Raw genomic sequence first — 18,993 nt, forward strand, 5'->3', positions numbered from 1 at the left:
TTTACTATTAATTCTAATGCGTAAATCTTAAAAAAAGGCTTAATTTTTTTTTTTTTTTTTTGTGTATAATGCATTTACTAATGTTTACTAATTTGTAAAATGTTACTGAGATCACTATGACCTCTGCAGATCTAAAATTGATGAAGTTAATTAAAAAACAACTGGAACGAGTGGCAATATAAAGAGTTGGCACAATATATGTTTGCGTAATATAAAGAGACTTTTTTCACATTTATAAAATTATTTCCCACTATTTAGACGTTACCCAAAAACAAGCAATACGACAAAATAAAGGGCCTTGCTACACCATAATCAGTCCTTTTATCTGTTTTGGGAATACTTTGGCATCAGACCATGCTTAAGTCATTGTTACGATGTGATTTTTTTAAATCATTTTGTCGTAAAATCTGATTTGGACATCGCTGCTGGAAAAACAGCTTAAACCAGTCTGGTTTGCTGGTCTCACAGTCTGACCAAGCCTGGAAAGTGCTCAAAACTTCTCTAAAACCAGCCACCAGATCAACAAAGACCCACACACCAGCTTAAGCCAGTTTAAGATGTATGTTTTTGTTTTGTTCTTGATTGGAGAGATAGCTTACAAAAGAGGATCACAAACAATCACAAAAAGTAGTGCTTTCATATAGTTTTTATACATACTTGAAATGCTTTACATATCATCTAAAATAAATGATCTTAACAGTCAAGTCCTCTCTACATCAGTATTTTTGGAAAGAATTACAACCAGTAAAAAACAAGAGGTCACAGAAACAGGGTCATTCACACCATTCCAGTGATTCCCATTTAAGGCAATTCCAATATTCACAGCACTTCTGAGGAAAAAGATTGTCATGGCATTGGGGTTATGAACCGCTGACCAGGTCAGATGCAAAGGGCGGGTACATCGGGTCAGTTATGGCACGGACACAAACTTGCCTCAACTTGACTGTGATGTATGAAATGGTGATACGGACTACGGCAACATGCAGTTACGAGAGCACGAAGGAATCCAGCATTTTGACCGCAACCTCACAGTCATTAGAACTCACTCAGATGATATAAGGACATACCACTTGCATACCTAACCTTAGAGGTTAAAGATCTGAGCTTGTCTCTGGGTTCACACCCCATAGAAGGACCGTCGTTTTGAGAGAAAAAGGCTCTGCTTCATGACTAAATATACTCAACTTAATAGGACTAAAATATATTTCATCGCTAAATGCAATGCAAGATGCAATTAAAATGTCTTTTACTAGTTAACTTAACATGCTATCAGGGATGAACATCTACAAATCATCTAGATGTTCTAAAACACGTATACAGATGCAGACCAGATGACCATATACAAGTATGCTAACTACCTTTTATCTGCTCACATATTAGTTCAGGAATGACGCTAAAATTACCACACTAAAAATTACAAAGAGCACGTCAAAATGACAAACTTTAGCAGAATACTGTCATTCTGTGCTGACAAACTTTGTAAATGCAAAAGATATGTTGTTTCATGGAGGGATACTGGGTGAACCAAAGCATGACTTCAAGTGCTGGTAGAAACTGGAAGATGAACATTACACTTCTAAGTGCAATATGGCTTGAGAGCTTTAACTACATAGTTGAATAGTTTTATCTACTCAGGAATGAGGCTACATATAGAACAGTTCAATTTATTGCATATACAGATGAGCATCAGATGAGCTGGCATGATGATTAAAATGGCACAATGATTTAATTTTTCTGGTTTTCCCAAATGCTTGAAATTACGCAGATTTCATCTGAAGAAACACAAAAGAAGATATTTTGAAGATGATGGAATCTTCCATGATTTTTGTCATGGAGTCCATGATTTTTACTGTATAGACTTTTTTTCCCCTCCAAAAATACATATTTTGGTAAACTTTATTTTGATGGTCCACTTTAGAAATTCTAGAAGTAACACTATAAGTAACTTGGCAACTACATGTCAACTAACTCGCTTATTATCTGCTAACGCTTTATTCTGATGCTCCCCAACAGACATTATACTGACTGTAAGTAACTTTGCAACTACATGTCAACTTCTCTACTAACCCAAACCCTGAACCTAACAGTCTACTAATGCTCTAATGAGAGTTAGTTGACATGTAATTGCAAAGTTAGTTATAATTAGTTGAATGTCTAAAGTGGACCATCTAAATAAAGTGTAACCATATTTTTTTGTGTTATAACAACATCAGGGAGAGTAGTAAATAATGAAAATCTTCTTTTTTGGGCCGAACTTTTCCTTTAATTTTGAACATTCTAACTCTATTTAATAAGAATTATACGATGTAATCATCTTGGTCGGAGAGAGCTAAAAAAAAAAAAATAAATAAATAAATTTAAAATTCCATTCAAAACATTCCAACTTTGTTTAAAATGTCCTTATTTGAGGCAATATTTGATTGGAATTCAAAGCTTACAATGATCAGTGATTTCTCCAATAATCATGTTCAGGCGATTCTCTAATAATCACGACAGCCCTGCCATCAAGAACCTATGCGATTAAATCACAGTTTAAGTTTAAAAATGCTATTTTTTTATTTCATAGAATCACAGTTCAGCCAAAACAAGTTATTTGCAAACTATCAACAAAACCCACTTTTTCCTCACAGAAGGACATTACACTACCCTCTACTAATGGAAGACGTTCTCTTAAGAAAAATATCACTTCATCCTTGTCTTCTGGTTCATTACATACAACCAATCCAAGTGCGATGACCCAGCTCAGCAGTGAATGAGTTTTGCTTTATAATGACTGACTTTTATGGTAGAAATGCACTGGAAATGGGATGGATGGCTCAGATGACCATGTGGCGAAGTTTGCAGTTTAAATCCTTCTCCTTTTCAAGCATTTCACTGCTGTGCTTTTTAAATGCCTCAAACGCCTAAAAGTGTGAGATGTAAAAACATTGAGATGCCATTTAGACCAAAACGTCCAATGTACATACAGGCTTTTTCTTTAACAGACCTTTTTCAACTCATTGCAGGTGTCCTCTGCCCTCTCTAAGGCATCCTGGAGTTCCTTCACCTTTAACTCGCTCTTCACGGCTGATGCTTCCTTTTCAAACCTGATGAAAAAAAACATGACAAATACAAACTGAGCTGATAATGCATCATTTTATTTTCAATTTCCAGTCGGCTCATGTTATTCTGAAAATATTCGTGCATTCGAAAGCTCAGGTAAGATGATGTAAAATGATAACTGCCTTCTGTCTGTGCAGTCTTGACTTGTTTGCTCGCATTCATCACTTTTATTACCCATTCGCTAAGCTGAACAACCAATCAAAATCTCTCTCTCACAGACACAGATTCAACATGCTGAATCGGCCCAAAAAAACCCAGACAGCGTCTGACTAGAGCCAGCGGTGAGGAACACACAGAAAAAACTAAGTTGACCGACATTAGTGTGTCCAGGTCTTAAAAGTCCATTGATTAAGAATAAAAATACAGACAGATTAAAAGTGTGTTTTGAGAGTCATACCTGTTCTCTGCATCTAGTCTGCTTTTCTCAGCTTCATGCCTTTTTCTCTCCAGCTCCTCAATTTCAGCTTGCTTGTCCTGTAACACAATGAAATCATTACGTCTCAATCTGAAAACATACAGTGAAGTAACTAATGATTCATGTCAAATCTTACCCGAATAACGTTTCCCCGCTGTAAAGAGAGATCAATTAGCTCATCCTTTTCCTTCATGAGTTTCTCCAGTCTCTCCTGAGTGTCTGTCTCTCTCATTGATTCTTTTTCCTTTGTTTGTCTTAGTTTGAGATCCAACTCTGTCAGAAAGAAATGTGTGAGGTGTTTAAGAACTAAGTTAAGAGACAATTGTTCAAGCTCAGGGTTTTCCCACATCTAAATTAGTGCTTCTCAACTGATTTTGTTTCAGGACATTTTACATTTAACATCAGGTGGCGACCCAACGCAGTTTCAAAACTGATTAGCCTATAAAAGTGAACAAAAATGTCTTTAAAATCAAACACTGAAATGAATGAATTGGTTTATTAGCTCAATTTAACCCAAACACTGTAGAGTTTGACTGGATGCACAATCTTTGATGTCAACAACAAATATTTCTCATGTTTTCTCTTTAAAAAGAAGTTTATACGTCTAATTATTTTCTTAAACTAACTATGCATGATTTCGTTAGTTGCATTTTAATATTTGATCTTGATCCTGTGAACCGTCCTTTTAAAAGGTTTTGATCTGCAAAAACTACAATTGTGATTCTTATGACTAGAATAGTTAGTTTTGGTCAAATCCTGAATGCGTACCTGCACACATCTCCACAGCGTTCTTCAGCTGTTTCTGTGTGTCGCTTAGTTCGTTCTTCAAAGACGCCTCTTTGATCTGATGGAGGTTGATCAGTTCTTTCAGTTTAATCTGGAAACCCGTCGTTTTCTCCCTGTTGGGATGATAAAGATTACTGACTAATGTACTTGTTTTACCTATTTCACTGAATGATATAAAGTAAACAATGATAGTCCACTTTTTCAGCAGCCATAGTTCTGGAAGTATATTTCCCATTCATTTCTCCATATGCATAAAAAAAAGGAATCAATACATTGTACTAAGAAGCATGAGTATAAGCACATTTTTAACCAAGACAAAGGTGGATCTCTCTTTAGGATTATGAATATCTATGTTGGTGAAGTTTTTATGAATATCTATGTTAGTGTCATTTTACCAATTATTTAGCAATTATTATTTTTAAAGAGGTCCTATTATGCTTTTTCACATTTTCAACTTTCTTTAGTGTGCATTGTTGCTGTTCATTGTTCAAAGTCACTTCAAGGGGATTTATTCTCTATATCAGTAAACAGTTTAGAGTTTCTAAACTCTCTGAAATGCCTCCATTGTAGTCTTGAGTTTTCTTCCGGGAACGAACATGTCATAATATTCCTCATTTAAATAAGCCCAATGCATACGCAAAACAGGGGCGAGGCTTGGTTGAGTTAGTTAGTAGTTTGTGTAAACTCATGGTTATGGTAAGGGTCGTGACATTTCTCAAACACGCTCGAAGCGCTTGACCAATCACAACACACTGATTCAGCTGACCAATCAGAGCGCATTGTGCTGTTCAGAAGGAGGGGCTTCATAGAGACAGGAACTAAACAGAGTGTTAATGACAGACTGGGAAGAGAGGATCTGCGATAATGTAAAATGTGTGAAAATGTTATTTTGAACATTCAAGCATGAAAACCTAGACCTTAACATTTAAATCATGAAGACTTTGTGAAAGAGCACAATATGGCCTCTTTATAGTGAAGTTACCATTAAAAATCGATTTGTGTTTGTTTCTCTATGGAGAAAATGACCAATGAGGTTTTTACTTTCAAAACAGATTTGTGAACAATTTCTTACTGATACTCCGTCTCTAGTATCTTATGTTGCTCTGCCAAGTCCTTGAGCTCTTGGGTCAGTTTGAGGATTGTCCCCTCTTTTTCTTGCACTTGCTCGGTGAAAAGCGTTTCATTTTCCTTTTTGACTCGCTCATTCTCTTTCTTCAGCTCGTCATTCTGACTTTTGTACTCGTTCATGAAGTTGATGAGCTCTCTGTGGTTGGAGGCCAGGTGCATGAATCTCTGCTCCAGCAGTGCAGATTTCTTCCTCTCGTTCTCCAGCTCCACCTGCACGTTGGCTCTCAGGTTCTCCAGCTCTGTGTTGATCTTCTCCAGAGCCTGACAGCGCAGGAGCATCTCGTCCGCTCTCTGTTTCAGGATGCAGATGAGAGTAGACTGCTCGTCGATTCTTGAACGCAGCACTTCTGCCTCTGTCCTCTCTTCCTGGGAGAGACTTCGGAGTTTTTCCAGGGCTTGGTGCACATCGTCCATATCCTTATAGGAAAGATTAAAGGGTTAGTTCACCCATAAGCTCTGGTATTAGGAAAGTGACTGAAGTATTTTCCATGTATGTGTTTCCAGGTACAAAGGGAAAATGGGGTGCTTCTCAATACTCAAATTGATGCTTCCTCGTTTCCTCGCTCCTTTCTTTCCTTGCAGCCTTCCCTCGCATCCTAGGAGGGGATGGAGTTGAGACACGAGGACAGGAAGCGAGGGAAGGAAACGAGGATGCACAAATTAGAAATGAGAAGCACCCATTGTGGATCCACCTTTCTGCAACTCCAGCAGTAAATCATATCTGTGTGTCAGTGAATCATATCTGTGAGTCAGTGAATCATATCTGTGTGTCAGTGAATCATATCTGTGTGTCAGTGAATCATATCTGTGAGTCAGTGAATCATATCTGTGTGTTAGTGAATCATATCTGTGAGTCAGTGAATCATATCTGTGAGTCAGTGAATCATATCTGTGAGTCAGTGAATCATATCTGTGGAATCATATCTGTGTGTTAGTGAATCATATCTGTGAGTCAGTGAATCATATCTGTGAGTCAGTGAAACATCTGTGAGTCAGTGAATCAGTCAGGAGGAGGGAGGGTCACTGTTCACAACTGTTCACATCTCTTTGCTATAGTTTTGATGATTAATTTGTTTATTAGTGTTGCTATTGACACAGTTGTGTGCTAATTTAATAACTATGGGTATTATTCTGTGATTTGTCTTTGTTTAGGTTTCATTACTGAATGTTGTTTTGTTTTTAAAATGTTTTATTTTATTTTATTTAGCCTAGTAATTTTTCAGCAGGAGACCTCTTATTTTATAAGATATTTTTATTTTTGATGTCTACTCTTTATTATTATTATTTTGAATAGGGAAAATAAAATTCCCTCCTTTCTTGTGACATGTAGAACATCATATTGAGCCAAAACGATTCACTGTTTTGAAGCGCTGGTGACTCCTGCTGGTCAGAACGGTGTAAATGCATCTAAAACTCGGCCCTAACATTTTATAAACCAACTGCAAATGTTTTATTGAAAGTGTAATCTATTAAATGCAATTAACAAATAATCTAATACCATTAAATATGAAGTTTCGGTATAATATGTGTTATTTTATTCAATTGTTGTTATTAAATTGTTCTTGTTTTTTTTTATGGAGAGCTTCAGGCCAATAACAGACTATTAACTAAAATTCTTCCTTTTTATTATGCAAAATGTGTCTACAAAATCGGCTAATCGCTCCTAGCGGCGAGCCACTGAAATGCCTTGTTTACTGGAATCACGTGACTCGGGCAGTTTGATGATACGAGCTCCGAATCACTGTTTCGAAACAAAAGATTCACAAAGGTTTCGAAGCTTCAAAAAGCACTAGTGACCTGAGTTTATATCACCTGGTTTTATTGAACACAATAAAACCACACTGGAATACACAAGGCAAGCAAGAGTCAAATAGCTAGGCTATGATGGCAGATTTGAAATGACAGGTTGTTGGGGCAAGTTGTCACGTGTTTTAAATATTTAAATATTATTTTACAGTATAAAATTTAGTAGCCAAAACAATAGTTTGGTATTTTTGTAAGTTACACTATACATTTCTGCTTGCATTAGGCTATGCATTATGCAAATTATTTTTGTGACGCCACTACGGCATTTTATCACAAAAGGTCAATGTTTGTTATATTAACTGTATTTTTCGCCTCGAGAAATATCTTCAATGTGTGTGTGTCCCCGAAACTGAATCGAGGGGAAAAACATAAACCCATGAAAAATATTCACTGGGGTAAAAATGTGACAACTAGCCCCGATATGTTTTCCCTACTGGCGACTACTGGTTTTAAAAGCTCACAAACTGCAAGTTGAGTATGACGTCTCAGATATTATGAAACAAAAACCTTAAATTCAAGTAATTATCATAATTAATAATAATTACTCATTTAAAAAATGACGTAAAATCTCTAAATTACAAAATACGACATCGTTCCGCAATGAAATGCACCACCAGTTGCTTTGTTATTGCTTGAGAGAATTATGTTTCAAACTAGGATTTTATCACAAATACAAAATCAAAACAGTCGCTTATCGATCATAAACAGAGATAATACGTGTCAGTTGCTGAAATGGGCGTAAACAGTTTTGTATGAACGTCACGCGCTCTCAAACGTACCTGTTTAGTGTCTATGATCATCGTTTTAAGGTCTATTTGGATTTTCCGAGGAGATGTCATGTTGAATCTTTCAAGGTTGTGTGTTGCAGAAGAAGAAGAAGAAGAAGAAGAAGGAAAAAATCAGGTTTCTTCACAAAGGAGTCTCAACCGCAATGAGCCGCAGCAATCCGACGGTTGGTTGGTGGCTATACAAAGTTTCGCCGGTTGCCCCTAGCAACAGTCGAATTCTGTCGCGATTATTTCGCGTGCTTTTCCTCTTTTAAATTTGAGAATGTAATTCAGTATTTTAAAATTCGACTTACATGTATGACACGCACTGTTGATCCAGAAATTTCTATTTTGTGTTTTTCCCCTCAGGTTAAGCAAAAAAATAAATAAATGCAGGTGTAGTGCTCGAGTATTAGCACTAGATGTCGTCATGACTCTTCTTTAAAGTGTATGAAGATACTGGTTCGATTGGTGCGGTTAGAATTGTTGGTAACACTTTATTTGAGTGTCCTTGTTACATTATGTTACATGCACTTACCATAGTAATAACAGTAAATTATGCATAATTACATGCAACTAACCCTCAACCAAAACCATAATCCTACCCTAACCCCATAGTAAGTATATGTTGTTAATTAATATTTCTCAGTACAGAGATACTTTAAATATAGGCTATAATTACAATGACACCTTCAAATAAAGTGTAACCGAATTTTTTTTTACACCTTTGCTTTAGGTTGATAAGAAGGGCAAATAACAAATAATTATTTTTAAAGAATGATTTTGATTAGCTTTAAGTTGTGCCCTTCAGGTCTAGCTGAAAAAGCTTAAACTGGTTTGGTGGATTGGTCTCCCTGGCTGTTGTTTTGGTTGGTTTTTATAGTGGTTTTGAGCACCATTCAGGTTACACTGAGGGCCAGCTAAGATCTTCAAAACATCTTAGGCTGGTTTACAATGTTTGTTTGTTTTTTCTCAGCGTGAGCTCGTTCATTTTTAAAGTTAGAATCACATTAAAAGTTTTGCACATAAAATACTCACTTTCATACACCAAATCTGCAACTACTTTAGCTTTGGCGCAAAAGAATCACTTATTAGCCAAGCATGAGATCTTTGACCTGACTGAGTGACTCCCTATAGAAACCTGCTGACCTTAAGTAACACATTTAAAACAGTGTTCTGCATTATTTTAGTCTTGGCTACAAAGCTGAAATGACCTACTCAGCCTATTGAAAACATGAACTTGTGCTCAATCTTGGGGTTATGCATTATTATAATTAATAATAATTCATCCTGTTGCAGTAATACACATTAGAAGCACGAATTAAAACAAAGTTAACTTGTTCTAATTATTAAAGCTAAATTGAATTGTTTAAAGAAGTGGTAGACCACTTCTTCTTCTTTTTAATGTCCTTTGCCAATGTTGGTTGATGCCTGTTATCCTTTCTGGAGAATCCAGGTTAAGATGGTAGCTGTCTTTTGTAACATAGTTAGTTTTCTAACTGGTTTAAGCAAGTCATTAACTGTTGCAAGCTGGTCATTAGGTGGCTGATCACCAGCTTAATTACTCATCCTCATGTCGTTCCAAACCTGTAAGACATTCATCTTCAGAACACAAATGATGGTATTTTTGATGAGATTTATGTCCCTTCATTGACAGCTAGACAGCTATGCAACTACCACTTTCAAGACCCAGAAAGACATCATTAAAGTAATCCTTGTGACTCCAGTGGTTTAACTTCAGTTTTATGAAGCGTCGCGAGTGCTTTGTTTGGGGTACACTTATATAATAAAAATAATAATAATCATTATTATTATCATTATTATCTCCAACACGCAACACGCATGCGTCGCTGTGCTCTCGTGAACACGTGCGCATGCGTGTTGTGTTAATGCGCGAGTTTGTTATTATTTATTTAACTAATTGTTACACACATGTTTTTACTATAGTAATAACTATAAATTAGCCATAATTACATGCAACTAACCCTAAACCAAACGCTAATCCTACCCTAACCCATAGTAAGTAGCCTACATGTAGGCTAGTTAATATTTCTCAGTAGGCTATAATTACACTGTAACAGGTTGTACCGCCTGACATAAAAACAGATTTTTTTTTTTTTTTTTTTGTGTTTAAACACATTGTTCATGACTCAAAAATATGCATTGCATCAGTTTTGAAAAGATTATAAAGAAACACCTTTATGAAGCTTTATTTGTCAATGAACCCACATATTTCTCATACTGTGACTGTTTCGCAATCCACACATTATGTAGGCTCGTCAATGAGCTCAACAGGTTGCTGGGAGCCAGTGAAGGATTTGATCCTGTGGGTCGAGCTGAGGGGGAGCGAGCGTCATGTGCACGCCCTTTTTCATCAGCCCGGGACAAGTGAGTAAGAGCCACTTCACTGCATCTCAGTCCCAAGAGCTCCATCTGTCCGGCTTCATGAGGGGCTGGACACACCAGCCGGGACCGTGCGTCACGATGCACCTACAACTACTCCTCATTATAACTTTATGTGCTCTTCATTGCAATTGCCAAGGTACGTTGCTACTTTTATTTAACTTGTCTCGTATCATATTTGTTTTAGATATGATTTAGTGCGTATCATTTCTAACAATAGACATAACGGGCAAGTTACTCCGCATAATATCACAAGTGTTCGTTCTGGTTTAATTGTCCTACAAGTGGGGAAATGTGCAATTAGATTCTCAGTGTATGTTAGGAAATAAACAACTGCTTATTTATTCCTGGGAATAACGGTGTTATCTAACTGCATTGTTATTTATGCATACTAGAATGAACGGCTTTTCGCTCAAAGCAAAGTCAGAATCGTGAAAACAAACACTATACGTGACAGAAGTGTACATTCTTTATTTTATTTTAAATAGTTCCAAATGGAATAGTCACACAAAGCCTCCCTCAGACAGATTTGAGGTTCTCTTAGAACTTTTGCATGGGCTTTGGCGTTGCTAGGTAACAGAGACGAGCATGTGACTTGAAGACAATCTCTAGCAGACCCCAAGCTGCTGGTACAAAGCAAATTCACACACATTTCAGCGCTCGGGCCTGTTTCTTAAAGACTAAAACAGTCTGCTGTGGAAGGGACGTGGAGTTTGAGCCGTGCATTTTGCTGCATTGCAGTTGGTTAATCAGTTGACAGCCCAACAGGTTCCTCTGGTGCAAATGTGTGGTTGCATGGCTAGAGCTTCTCGGATTGTAATCTGCTTTCTTTTTGCCCAACCCTTCGTATGTAAGCTTCTTATGTGAATCAAGCAACTAATTACTCTGCAGCTGCCGCTCAAGATGACCATTGCTTGCTTCGACACTCTGTAGTGAAAATTAGCTTAGGATGACTTCATCGAGCCTAAATCACTGTAGATTGTCTGTGTTCATTTGCCAATTTCGTTAATAGGGAGAATTAGGATGTTTTGCATTCAAAAAAAGTTGAGCTGCATTAAAACCAGATGATTGAATTCAATTTATGGTGACCTCGAGGTGTCAAAATCGCATTTTCTCACACAGTCTTTTGGGAATTCATACTGCTATGAATCAGGCTTAAATTTGTGGCCATAGCCTTGATTGATCTCCTCAGAAATGCGAGCCAGGAATGAGTTCCTGTAATCCAGCTTTATTCAGCATGTGTTTCGGAGGAAATGACCAAAAGGGTCTCGATGGAGGGGGACAGGTTACTTTCTCTAATCCGCTGAGCTTCACTTCCTGTTGGTTCCTCGGGCTCTCAGTTTCAGACCCAGGGGTCAAAGGTCTTAAAAAGGTAGTTACTTATTGCCTTGTTTAACATGATGACTTCTTTTTTTAAAAAAGCCTTGAGTTGGCACAATTTAAACGGTTTTGACACCTCATTTCATGGTGTTTATTAACCAACTTGCGAAACCGTTCTGTATAAATTATTATTTACAGCCGTGTGTTACTCATTGCCTGCAAATGTGATGATGCTGGCGCTTCATAACTTGTTTTTTCAAAAGCTACTATCATTAGTCACGTATTAGCCATCTTTGGATTGCAATGATTAATTGGACAAGTTCTCTCAGTGTCACATTCACCAGTGTCATGCCAAAGATCAGCAAAAGATCAGCGAACAATGATATCTCATTCAATAGGCTGAATCAGACGTGGAACAGTGAGGGGCCTCATGAATGATCGGTAACAGGATTTCGAGAGAGGAAATCAGTTTGATGCTGGACAGAGAGGACCTTATCTGAACCTGACTGTCAGCAAGCTTTAAAGTGCATCACTTTTGTATTGGACTTCTTTTATAAACCGCAACAGTAGTTTCCAGAAGTAAAAAATCCCATTCACAGCTTCCAAAGAGAAATATTATAATGTCTTAAAATACTTTTAAACTACTCCTATATTTAATTATTTTGCAATAAACCACATATTTTATATCGTTGCAGAATGTAAACTATATTATCACCTGGCAATTTTTTAAAAGTTGTATATATAGTACGCCTACATCCAACTTTATCTGCAAACATACAGTGTACTCGCATAAAGTAATATTTACTATATATATATATATATATATAGAACAAATATTGGCCGTGTGATTGCTTATATCGTCGCAAAATGTTAACTATATTATCACACAGGTCTATATTTACAGTTGGATATATAAATATATATCCTACTTTATCCGCATACATACGGTATACTCACATAAAGCAATATATAACTATAGCAAATCTTGACTTAGTGATTGTTTATATCGTCGCAAAATGTAACTATATAATTGCAAAGCTGTATATAAATATATATATAAGTGTTTCCAAATTTATTTGCATACATACACTCATGTAAACTGGTAGATACTATTGCAAATCCTTGCTGCTTGTTTATATCGTTGCAGAATGTCAACTATATTATCACACTGGTCACGTTGTATTTTATCCGCACTAATTAGCCAGTAATACTCATTACCGCTAGATACTATATTGCAAATCTCGGCTGCGTGATAGTTTATACTGTTGCAAAATGTAAACTATATTATCGTCGAGCTCATCTGTTAAATGTGACGAAGGCGTGAAGACATTTTCTGAAAACAGCTTTAAAACAATTGTTAAAAAAAGTGCTGTGCATATAAATTTGACTTGACTCGACTATTATGTGTTTTATACCATAGTTTATAACTTCATTTGCAATTCTGCATGAGATAAGTAGATTTTCAAATATTTTTTGCTTTACATTAAATGTACTTTTTGTAATTCATCTCAGAGCTGGTTGGTTTGGTTCAAGGGTTAGAACTTTTTATTGAAGAATGTTTTGAAATCCTTATGAAGCAAATTAAATGAATGGAAAACGTATAGATCGAAGGCTGCTTATAAAGTGTGCTGTAACTGTTGCAACTCTGAAAACATAAGTCACATAAGCTGGTTCTTCTTGTTTAAACCCAACAAGCAATATTGCGTTTAAACGACGTCTAATAGCCGTCCAAACACAGTGATGGCGTCTAGGCTAAAACAAGGCTAAATTTGGGCAGTCAGTGAAAATGTAATAGACGTCTAAACCATAGCCCAAGAATAGACACGCATAGAACATGACAAAGAAATAAAACCGAACACCTTGTAATCACTGTTGACTTTGCTGACATGATGGAATATCATACATCTCGCAAGTTATTTTCCCCAAAACAAAATGTAACCACATTCAAAGTGGGCTACTCATAGCCGGACTATATCGAGTCTATAGTTAACCTAGACTGTGAAATGACGGCTATTGCTTGATGGGATGTAACTTAAAACATACTTAAAGTTTACAGCTATGGTTGTTAAAATGTGTCTTCTAAGGAGCACGGCTTTCAAATTGTCTTTGTTGATTGTTCTAGAAAGAATGGCACGTCCTCTTGATGCATGTTTGGTGATCATTTCTGCGTGTATAGGTTATTATAGGAATGTGTGAACAAGCTAAACAAACAGTGATGACGTCTGCATTTTGAACTGTGAGAAAATACCGCAATCCCATTTTTCCTGTTATGCACGTGCTCCTTAAACCTCACACATGCGTCTGGGCCTTTCCGGTGTAAGTCCTTGAGCAACAGGGCTGCTGTATTAGAAACAGGAACAGAAGTTAACACAGTTGGCACTAATGAAGACTTCTAATCCTCTCAGAGTAAACAGCACCCTCAGTGGCCGTATTAGTCACTGCCGCAGTGCCATCAGAAAGACGAGACGCCTGTGTGTTGGTGTTGGCGTTTGACTGGCGTTGACATACACAGAAGTTCACCCAGAAATGATGAGCCTGTGATCATTTACTCATCCTCTTGTCATTCCAAACTTGTCTGGTTTTCTTTCTTCTGTGAACTGTGCAAAAGAGGATATTTTTTTAAAAATGTCATAGTGTTTTTTGCTCATGCAATGAAATTGCTGCAGGGCTGTAGATGCATTGGTGGTGCTCATTAAATACATAAGAGGTGAAAATCAGATGAAACAACAACATTTCCATTTCCAAGGCACTCACGTGGTTAGGCATAAAAAGCCTAAACTGGGCTAAATCATTAAAACATTAAAAGTGTTGATCAGTGTGTTTCGGCTTGACACATCCTCTTTCAGGATGCACATCCATTGTTCACACAAGCATTCTTTAAACTATTAACAATCATTGGATCATCAAAACAGCGGGTTAACCAGTGGTAGTGGCTATATAACCAGCCAACTTCTACAAAAACATTGTAGTAACTTCCAATGCTTCAAAAAAATAATAAAAAATAATAATAATAATGTTGTTTTGGACCACAGTGTCTTTCAAAACAGCTCATGTTGTGTTCAGATAAAGTAAATGGTGATATAACCCCCCCCCCCCACCCCCACCCCCAATGGAATAGTTAACCCAAAAATCTAAAGTTAAAAATAAGCTAAAAAATAAGTTATTCGTTAACATTAGTTAATGCATTAAGAATTGCGAGCTAAATGCAGTGGTATTTTAGTATCATCGAGATGTTCATATTTTGAATACGATTTTAATTTTAGTTAACGTTTTAGTAATTTTGTTGAGTGTCAATTTTATTAGATTTTTTGTATTGTTTTTAGTTTATTTAGTTTTAGTTATTTTAGTACTTCATCTTCTTCAACTAAATGATAAATGTTGTCTTGGCAACTACCTAAAATAAAACAAGTTTTTTTCCCCAAAAATATTTTATTTCACTTCATGTTTTATTTTATTTCAAGTATGCTTTATGCTTTTAGTTTTAGTTAACTATAACATCAATAACATTTATTAATCTAGGTTAATGTTAATTTCTGCATTTGCTAATGCATTTTAAACATCTATTAACGAACAATGAAAAGTATATTTATAGATTCAAGAAATTAGCTGAATAAATGCTGTAAAAATGCTATTTTTCTTTTACACTATGACATGTTTGCCTGTAGATTTTGGAACTAACAACACATTTGTTGGAATTGCCAGTCGGGCCGCACAGTTATCTGCCACTGCCAGTGCTGATTATTTCAAAATGTGCAATTAATTTGGATGATATTTCGGTCTCACATACAGCTAATTCATTGTAAAGTTTCCAACGGGAGTCAGCGGTGCTGATCTGACTGGTTTAATAGGCTCTCCGACTCAATGTTTGCCTCCTTTCCACTTGCGGCCAATGCCAAGCCGCCTTCGCGAACCAGTAGGTCCTTTCTCTACGATTGCGAGCCAAAGTCAGTTGTAAAGCAATTGACTGCGTTCAGCGTCGTCCATTTCCATATGAAACGGGCTGCGGCACTCTGCTCCACGGTATGGCCGGCCAGCCTTGGCACTGGGCTTTGCCAGCCATTCCTGCGCAGGCATTCACTCCAGCCGCCCCCCAAAACAAGGCGGCATTGATGAAAGAAGCGGCACCTCTCCCATGGCCCCCGCGGGACTGGAAAGAGATGTTTTGGGGGGCTAGTGGCTGGCAAGTGCCTTTAGTTTTTTTTAAAGGAAAGAGGGATGGCAGAATGGAGGAGGATGGGCTCCGGGGGCCTCTTTTCGGCTTTCTTTCTCGCAGGAAGCTCTACTGTATTCCCCCATTCTGCTATCCGTCTCCATCGGCCCTTTTGGCGTGCTGACACTTTCAGTTATGGGGCTGCAGTCCCGCCAGCCAGGCCATTGTGCCATTGTGGTCTCACAGTGGGGTCTAAGCCTTTGGGAGGCTTCATTCTAATGAAAATTCCTCCACCGCACTCTCTTTGTGGCCTGACGTTGGCGCGTCCTTGTTTTTCTCCTCAGATAGTTTTGGGGATTCTTGCCTGCTGAGGGTTTAAGTTGGCTAATTAGAAAAGACATGCCCAGAGAGGAGACGGGGATGGAGGGGGGCAAAAAAGGAAACAGAAAACGGAACAAAACAGGGTAAGCAAAGACATTAATGAAGGAAGGAAAAACAAGCTCAGACCCATCAACAGGAGGACGGCATTTGCATAATACAAGCCGCTCTCCTCACAATGGCCAGCCGGGGACAATCGCATAACTGTTGTCATTCGTGCAATCTTAGTTAAGACGTCCAAATAAAACCCTTTTAAAGACACCCCAGGAACTTACGGGGCTAAATGCTTGGTTTTGTTTGAGTGCAGGAATAGGATAGGCCTGCCGCTGTTCACTTTACCTGTCGGTTTTCCCAGTTGCTGATACTGTCAGGAAACGCAGGCTTTATTTACGATGCTGTCGGCGGATTGGTTTCGGCTCTTGGCAAAGGTTGTTAAAAGCTGTTTGGCTAATGTATAGCTGATTCATAATGTTAAAATGAGAGAAAACAATTAATCTGAGAGAGAAAATCATTAACATACTATTATAGTTTTTTAGTATTTTGGATTAGATTTTATTTTTATATTTTGTTTTAATATTAATTTTAGTTAAAGTTTTGTTTATTCATTTAGTTTTTTTTAATATGTCTATATCGTTTTTATAAATTTTTCTTTTCGTTTAATTCACCCAAAAATGAAAAATGAAAATTAATTTTCATTAATTATTCACCCTCATGTCGTTCAAAACCCGTAAGACTTTCAGTTCATCTTCGAAACACAAATTAAGATCTTTTTGATCAAATCTGAGAGCTTTCTGTCCCTCCATTGACAGCATCACAACTGACACTCTGACGCTTCAAAACGTTCATAGAGAAATCGTAAAACGCATCCATATGAATTGAGCGGTTCAGTCTAAAATTTCTGAAGTGACACGATCGCTTTATATGATGACTAGATTTAATTTAGTATTTTATCCACATATTAACTTTGATCAGCGAACATAAACAGAAGCTGAAACCGACCATGCTTGACGCATGAGAACAAACCTCATTGGTTCTTGCTGAAGCTCAAACGTGATGCGTAACACGAGAATGAACCTCATTGGTTCTTGCTGAAGCTCAAACATGATGCGTAACACGAGAATGAACCTCATTGGTTCTTGCTGAAGCTTAAACACGATGCGTGACACGAGAATGAACCTCATTGGTTCTTGCTGAAGCTCAAACATGATGCGTAACACGAGAATGAACCTCATTGGTTCTTGCTGAAGCTCAAACATGATGCGTAACACGAGAATGAACCTCATTGGTTCTTGCTGAAGCTCAAACGTGCTGCGTAACACGAGAATGAACCTCATTGGTTCTCGCACGTCAAGTAAACATGCTTTAGCTTCCATTCACCACAACTGATGTGTGAGTTGATGAAAGTTTATATGTGAATAAAAGCCTAAATTTAATCTGTTCACTTTCTGAAGCGTCAAAGTGGTAGTTGCGTAGCTGTCAATGGAGGAACAGAAATCTCTCAGATTTCATCAAAAAGATCTTCATTTGTGTTTTGAAGATGAACGACATGAGGGTGAGTAATTCATGACAGAACTGAATATGACTATTCCTTTAACTAAGATAAAAAAATTTTTTAAATATATTTTATATTATTTCAGCTAACGTTTATTTCAAGTAATTTTTTTTTTGTAATGATTTTTTGTTTTAGTTAACCTTAATAATTTTTTTTTTTTCAAAATGTATTTTGTGTTTGTGTGTTATTTTTGAACCTTGACGTGATGCATCTTTTCCCCTCGTATCCTGGCAGCGTCTGCGGAAACGGCCGATGGCTGATGTTTAAAATTCTATTGCGAGCGGGTGTCAGTAAGAGCGTCTTACCTCCCAGATCCTGTATATGCCAATTGTCTACCTGTGCGTTACAGACGCTGCTGAAACCTCCGGGATCATGTCCTACCAACAAAGGGTTCCTTTGAGCGAGTAGAGCAGCAATTTTATCATTAGTAAACTGAGCAGGAAAAAGGCTCGTTTCCCAATTGGCTGCCGAAGGAGTTAAAAAGGAAGCCCATTTGGCTGGCATGCTTTAAAAGCGTTTGCTGTGGTGTTTGGTCTAGACCTCTCGCTATGAGGCCCTCGCTGAGCTTTTAGCGCCGCGGCTCAAGCGCAGGACCCCGTGGCCTTCTGGCAGAGGACGAAATCCATTATTAAAGAGTACATCACAGGGAACGAGGCTGATAAACTTCTGACTCATACATAATAAATGCTCTGCTAATACAACATTTGTTTTGCAATGGCACAGAACCAACTATGATATTATGTTTTTGGTCTAAATTAATAAAGGAATTTATTGAGAGCAATATTTTACCTGCATACAGAAGCACCAAAGTTTGTCACACGGCACATTAAAGCAATATGTATTCAATGCAAACCCTTTTGGACATTTATTTATTTATTTATTTATTTATTTTTTAGAAAAGACAAGAGAATTTTGAATATTTGTCTTTTTCAGATCCTGACAGTCATTGTTACTGTGAACTGGTTTTGTATGGCATTTCTGGATGAACTATTCCTTTAAACACTTCCAACCTGCCACGTCTCACAACAAGAGGGAGTTGTTCCTCCATCCATTTAGAGATTACTTTGTTGCACTGTAAGACTAATTTTTTGTCAGTCGGATGTCTAAACACATTACTTCAGATTTTTAGCAAGGTTACTGGCCGGCTAAATGTCAACGATGACCTCATGATGTAGTTTAGCCCAGA

General features: G+C 37.4%; 2 protein-coding genes across 3 annotated transcripts in view; one reads left to right on the forward strand and one right to left on the reverse strand.

Moving 5' to 3' along the window:
* Window positions 1-412: 412 nt before the first annotated feature.
* Window positions 413-8,420, reverse strand: LOC309502379 (coiled-coil domain-containing protein 89). The gene is made up of 7 exons (XM_082174772.1): window positions 8,017-8,420; window positions 5,376-5,848; window positions 4,286-4,416; window positions 3,654-3,790; window positions 3,500-3,576; window positions 2,987-3,086; window positions 413-2,903 (listed from the first exon to the last, which is right to left on the reverse strand). Exons 1-7 carry the CDS (start codon window positions 8,074-8,076, stop codon window positions 2,817-2,819), a joined length of 1,065 nt encoding a protein of 354 aa, XP_082030898.1. The 5' UTR covers window positions 8,077-8,420; the 3' UTR covers window positions 413-2,816.
* A 1,969-nt stretch (window positions 8,421-10,389) lies between these two features.
* Window positions 10,390-18,993, forward strand: part of lrp2a (low density lipoprotein receptor-related protein 2a) — a 102,015-nt gene continuing 93,411 nt past the window's right edge. The window contains exon 1 of one of the 2 annotated variants that reach the window (XM_082174585.1): window positions 10,390-10,546. In XM_082174585.1, coding sequence (XP_082030711.1) covers window positions 10,450-10,546 — 97 coding nt within the window. In that variant the 5' untranslated portion in view covers window positions 10,390-10,449. The remainder of the gene's footprint in view (window positions 10,547-18,993) is intronic. The other variant, XM_082174586.1, reaches the window with a different exon arrangement.

Source organism: Leuciscus leuciscus (assembly GCF_965113295.1).
Source record: "Leuciscus leuciscus genome assembly, chromosome: 7".
In the NCBI taxonomy this organism is placed as follows: Eukaryota; Metazoa; Chordata; class Actinopteri; order Cypriniformes; family Leuciscidae; genus Leuciscus; species Leuciscus leuciscus.

Excerpts from the sequence above, each read along its gene's own strand:
- LOC309502379 (XM_082174772.1), bottom strand. The coding sequence starts at position 8,076 with ATGACATCTCCTCGGAAAATCCAAATAGACCTTAAAACGATGATCATA. Across the intron at positions 5,849-8,016 it reads TGATCATAGACACTAAACAG|GATATGGACGATGTGCACCA; the intron begins GTACGTTTGAGA and ends CTTTCCTATAAG. Across the intron at positions 2,904-2,986 it reads CCTGCAATGAGTTGAAAAAG|GCGTTTGAGGCATTTAAAAA; the intron begins GTCTGTTAAAGA and ends TCACACTTTTAG.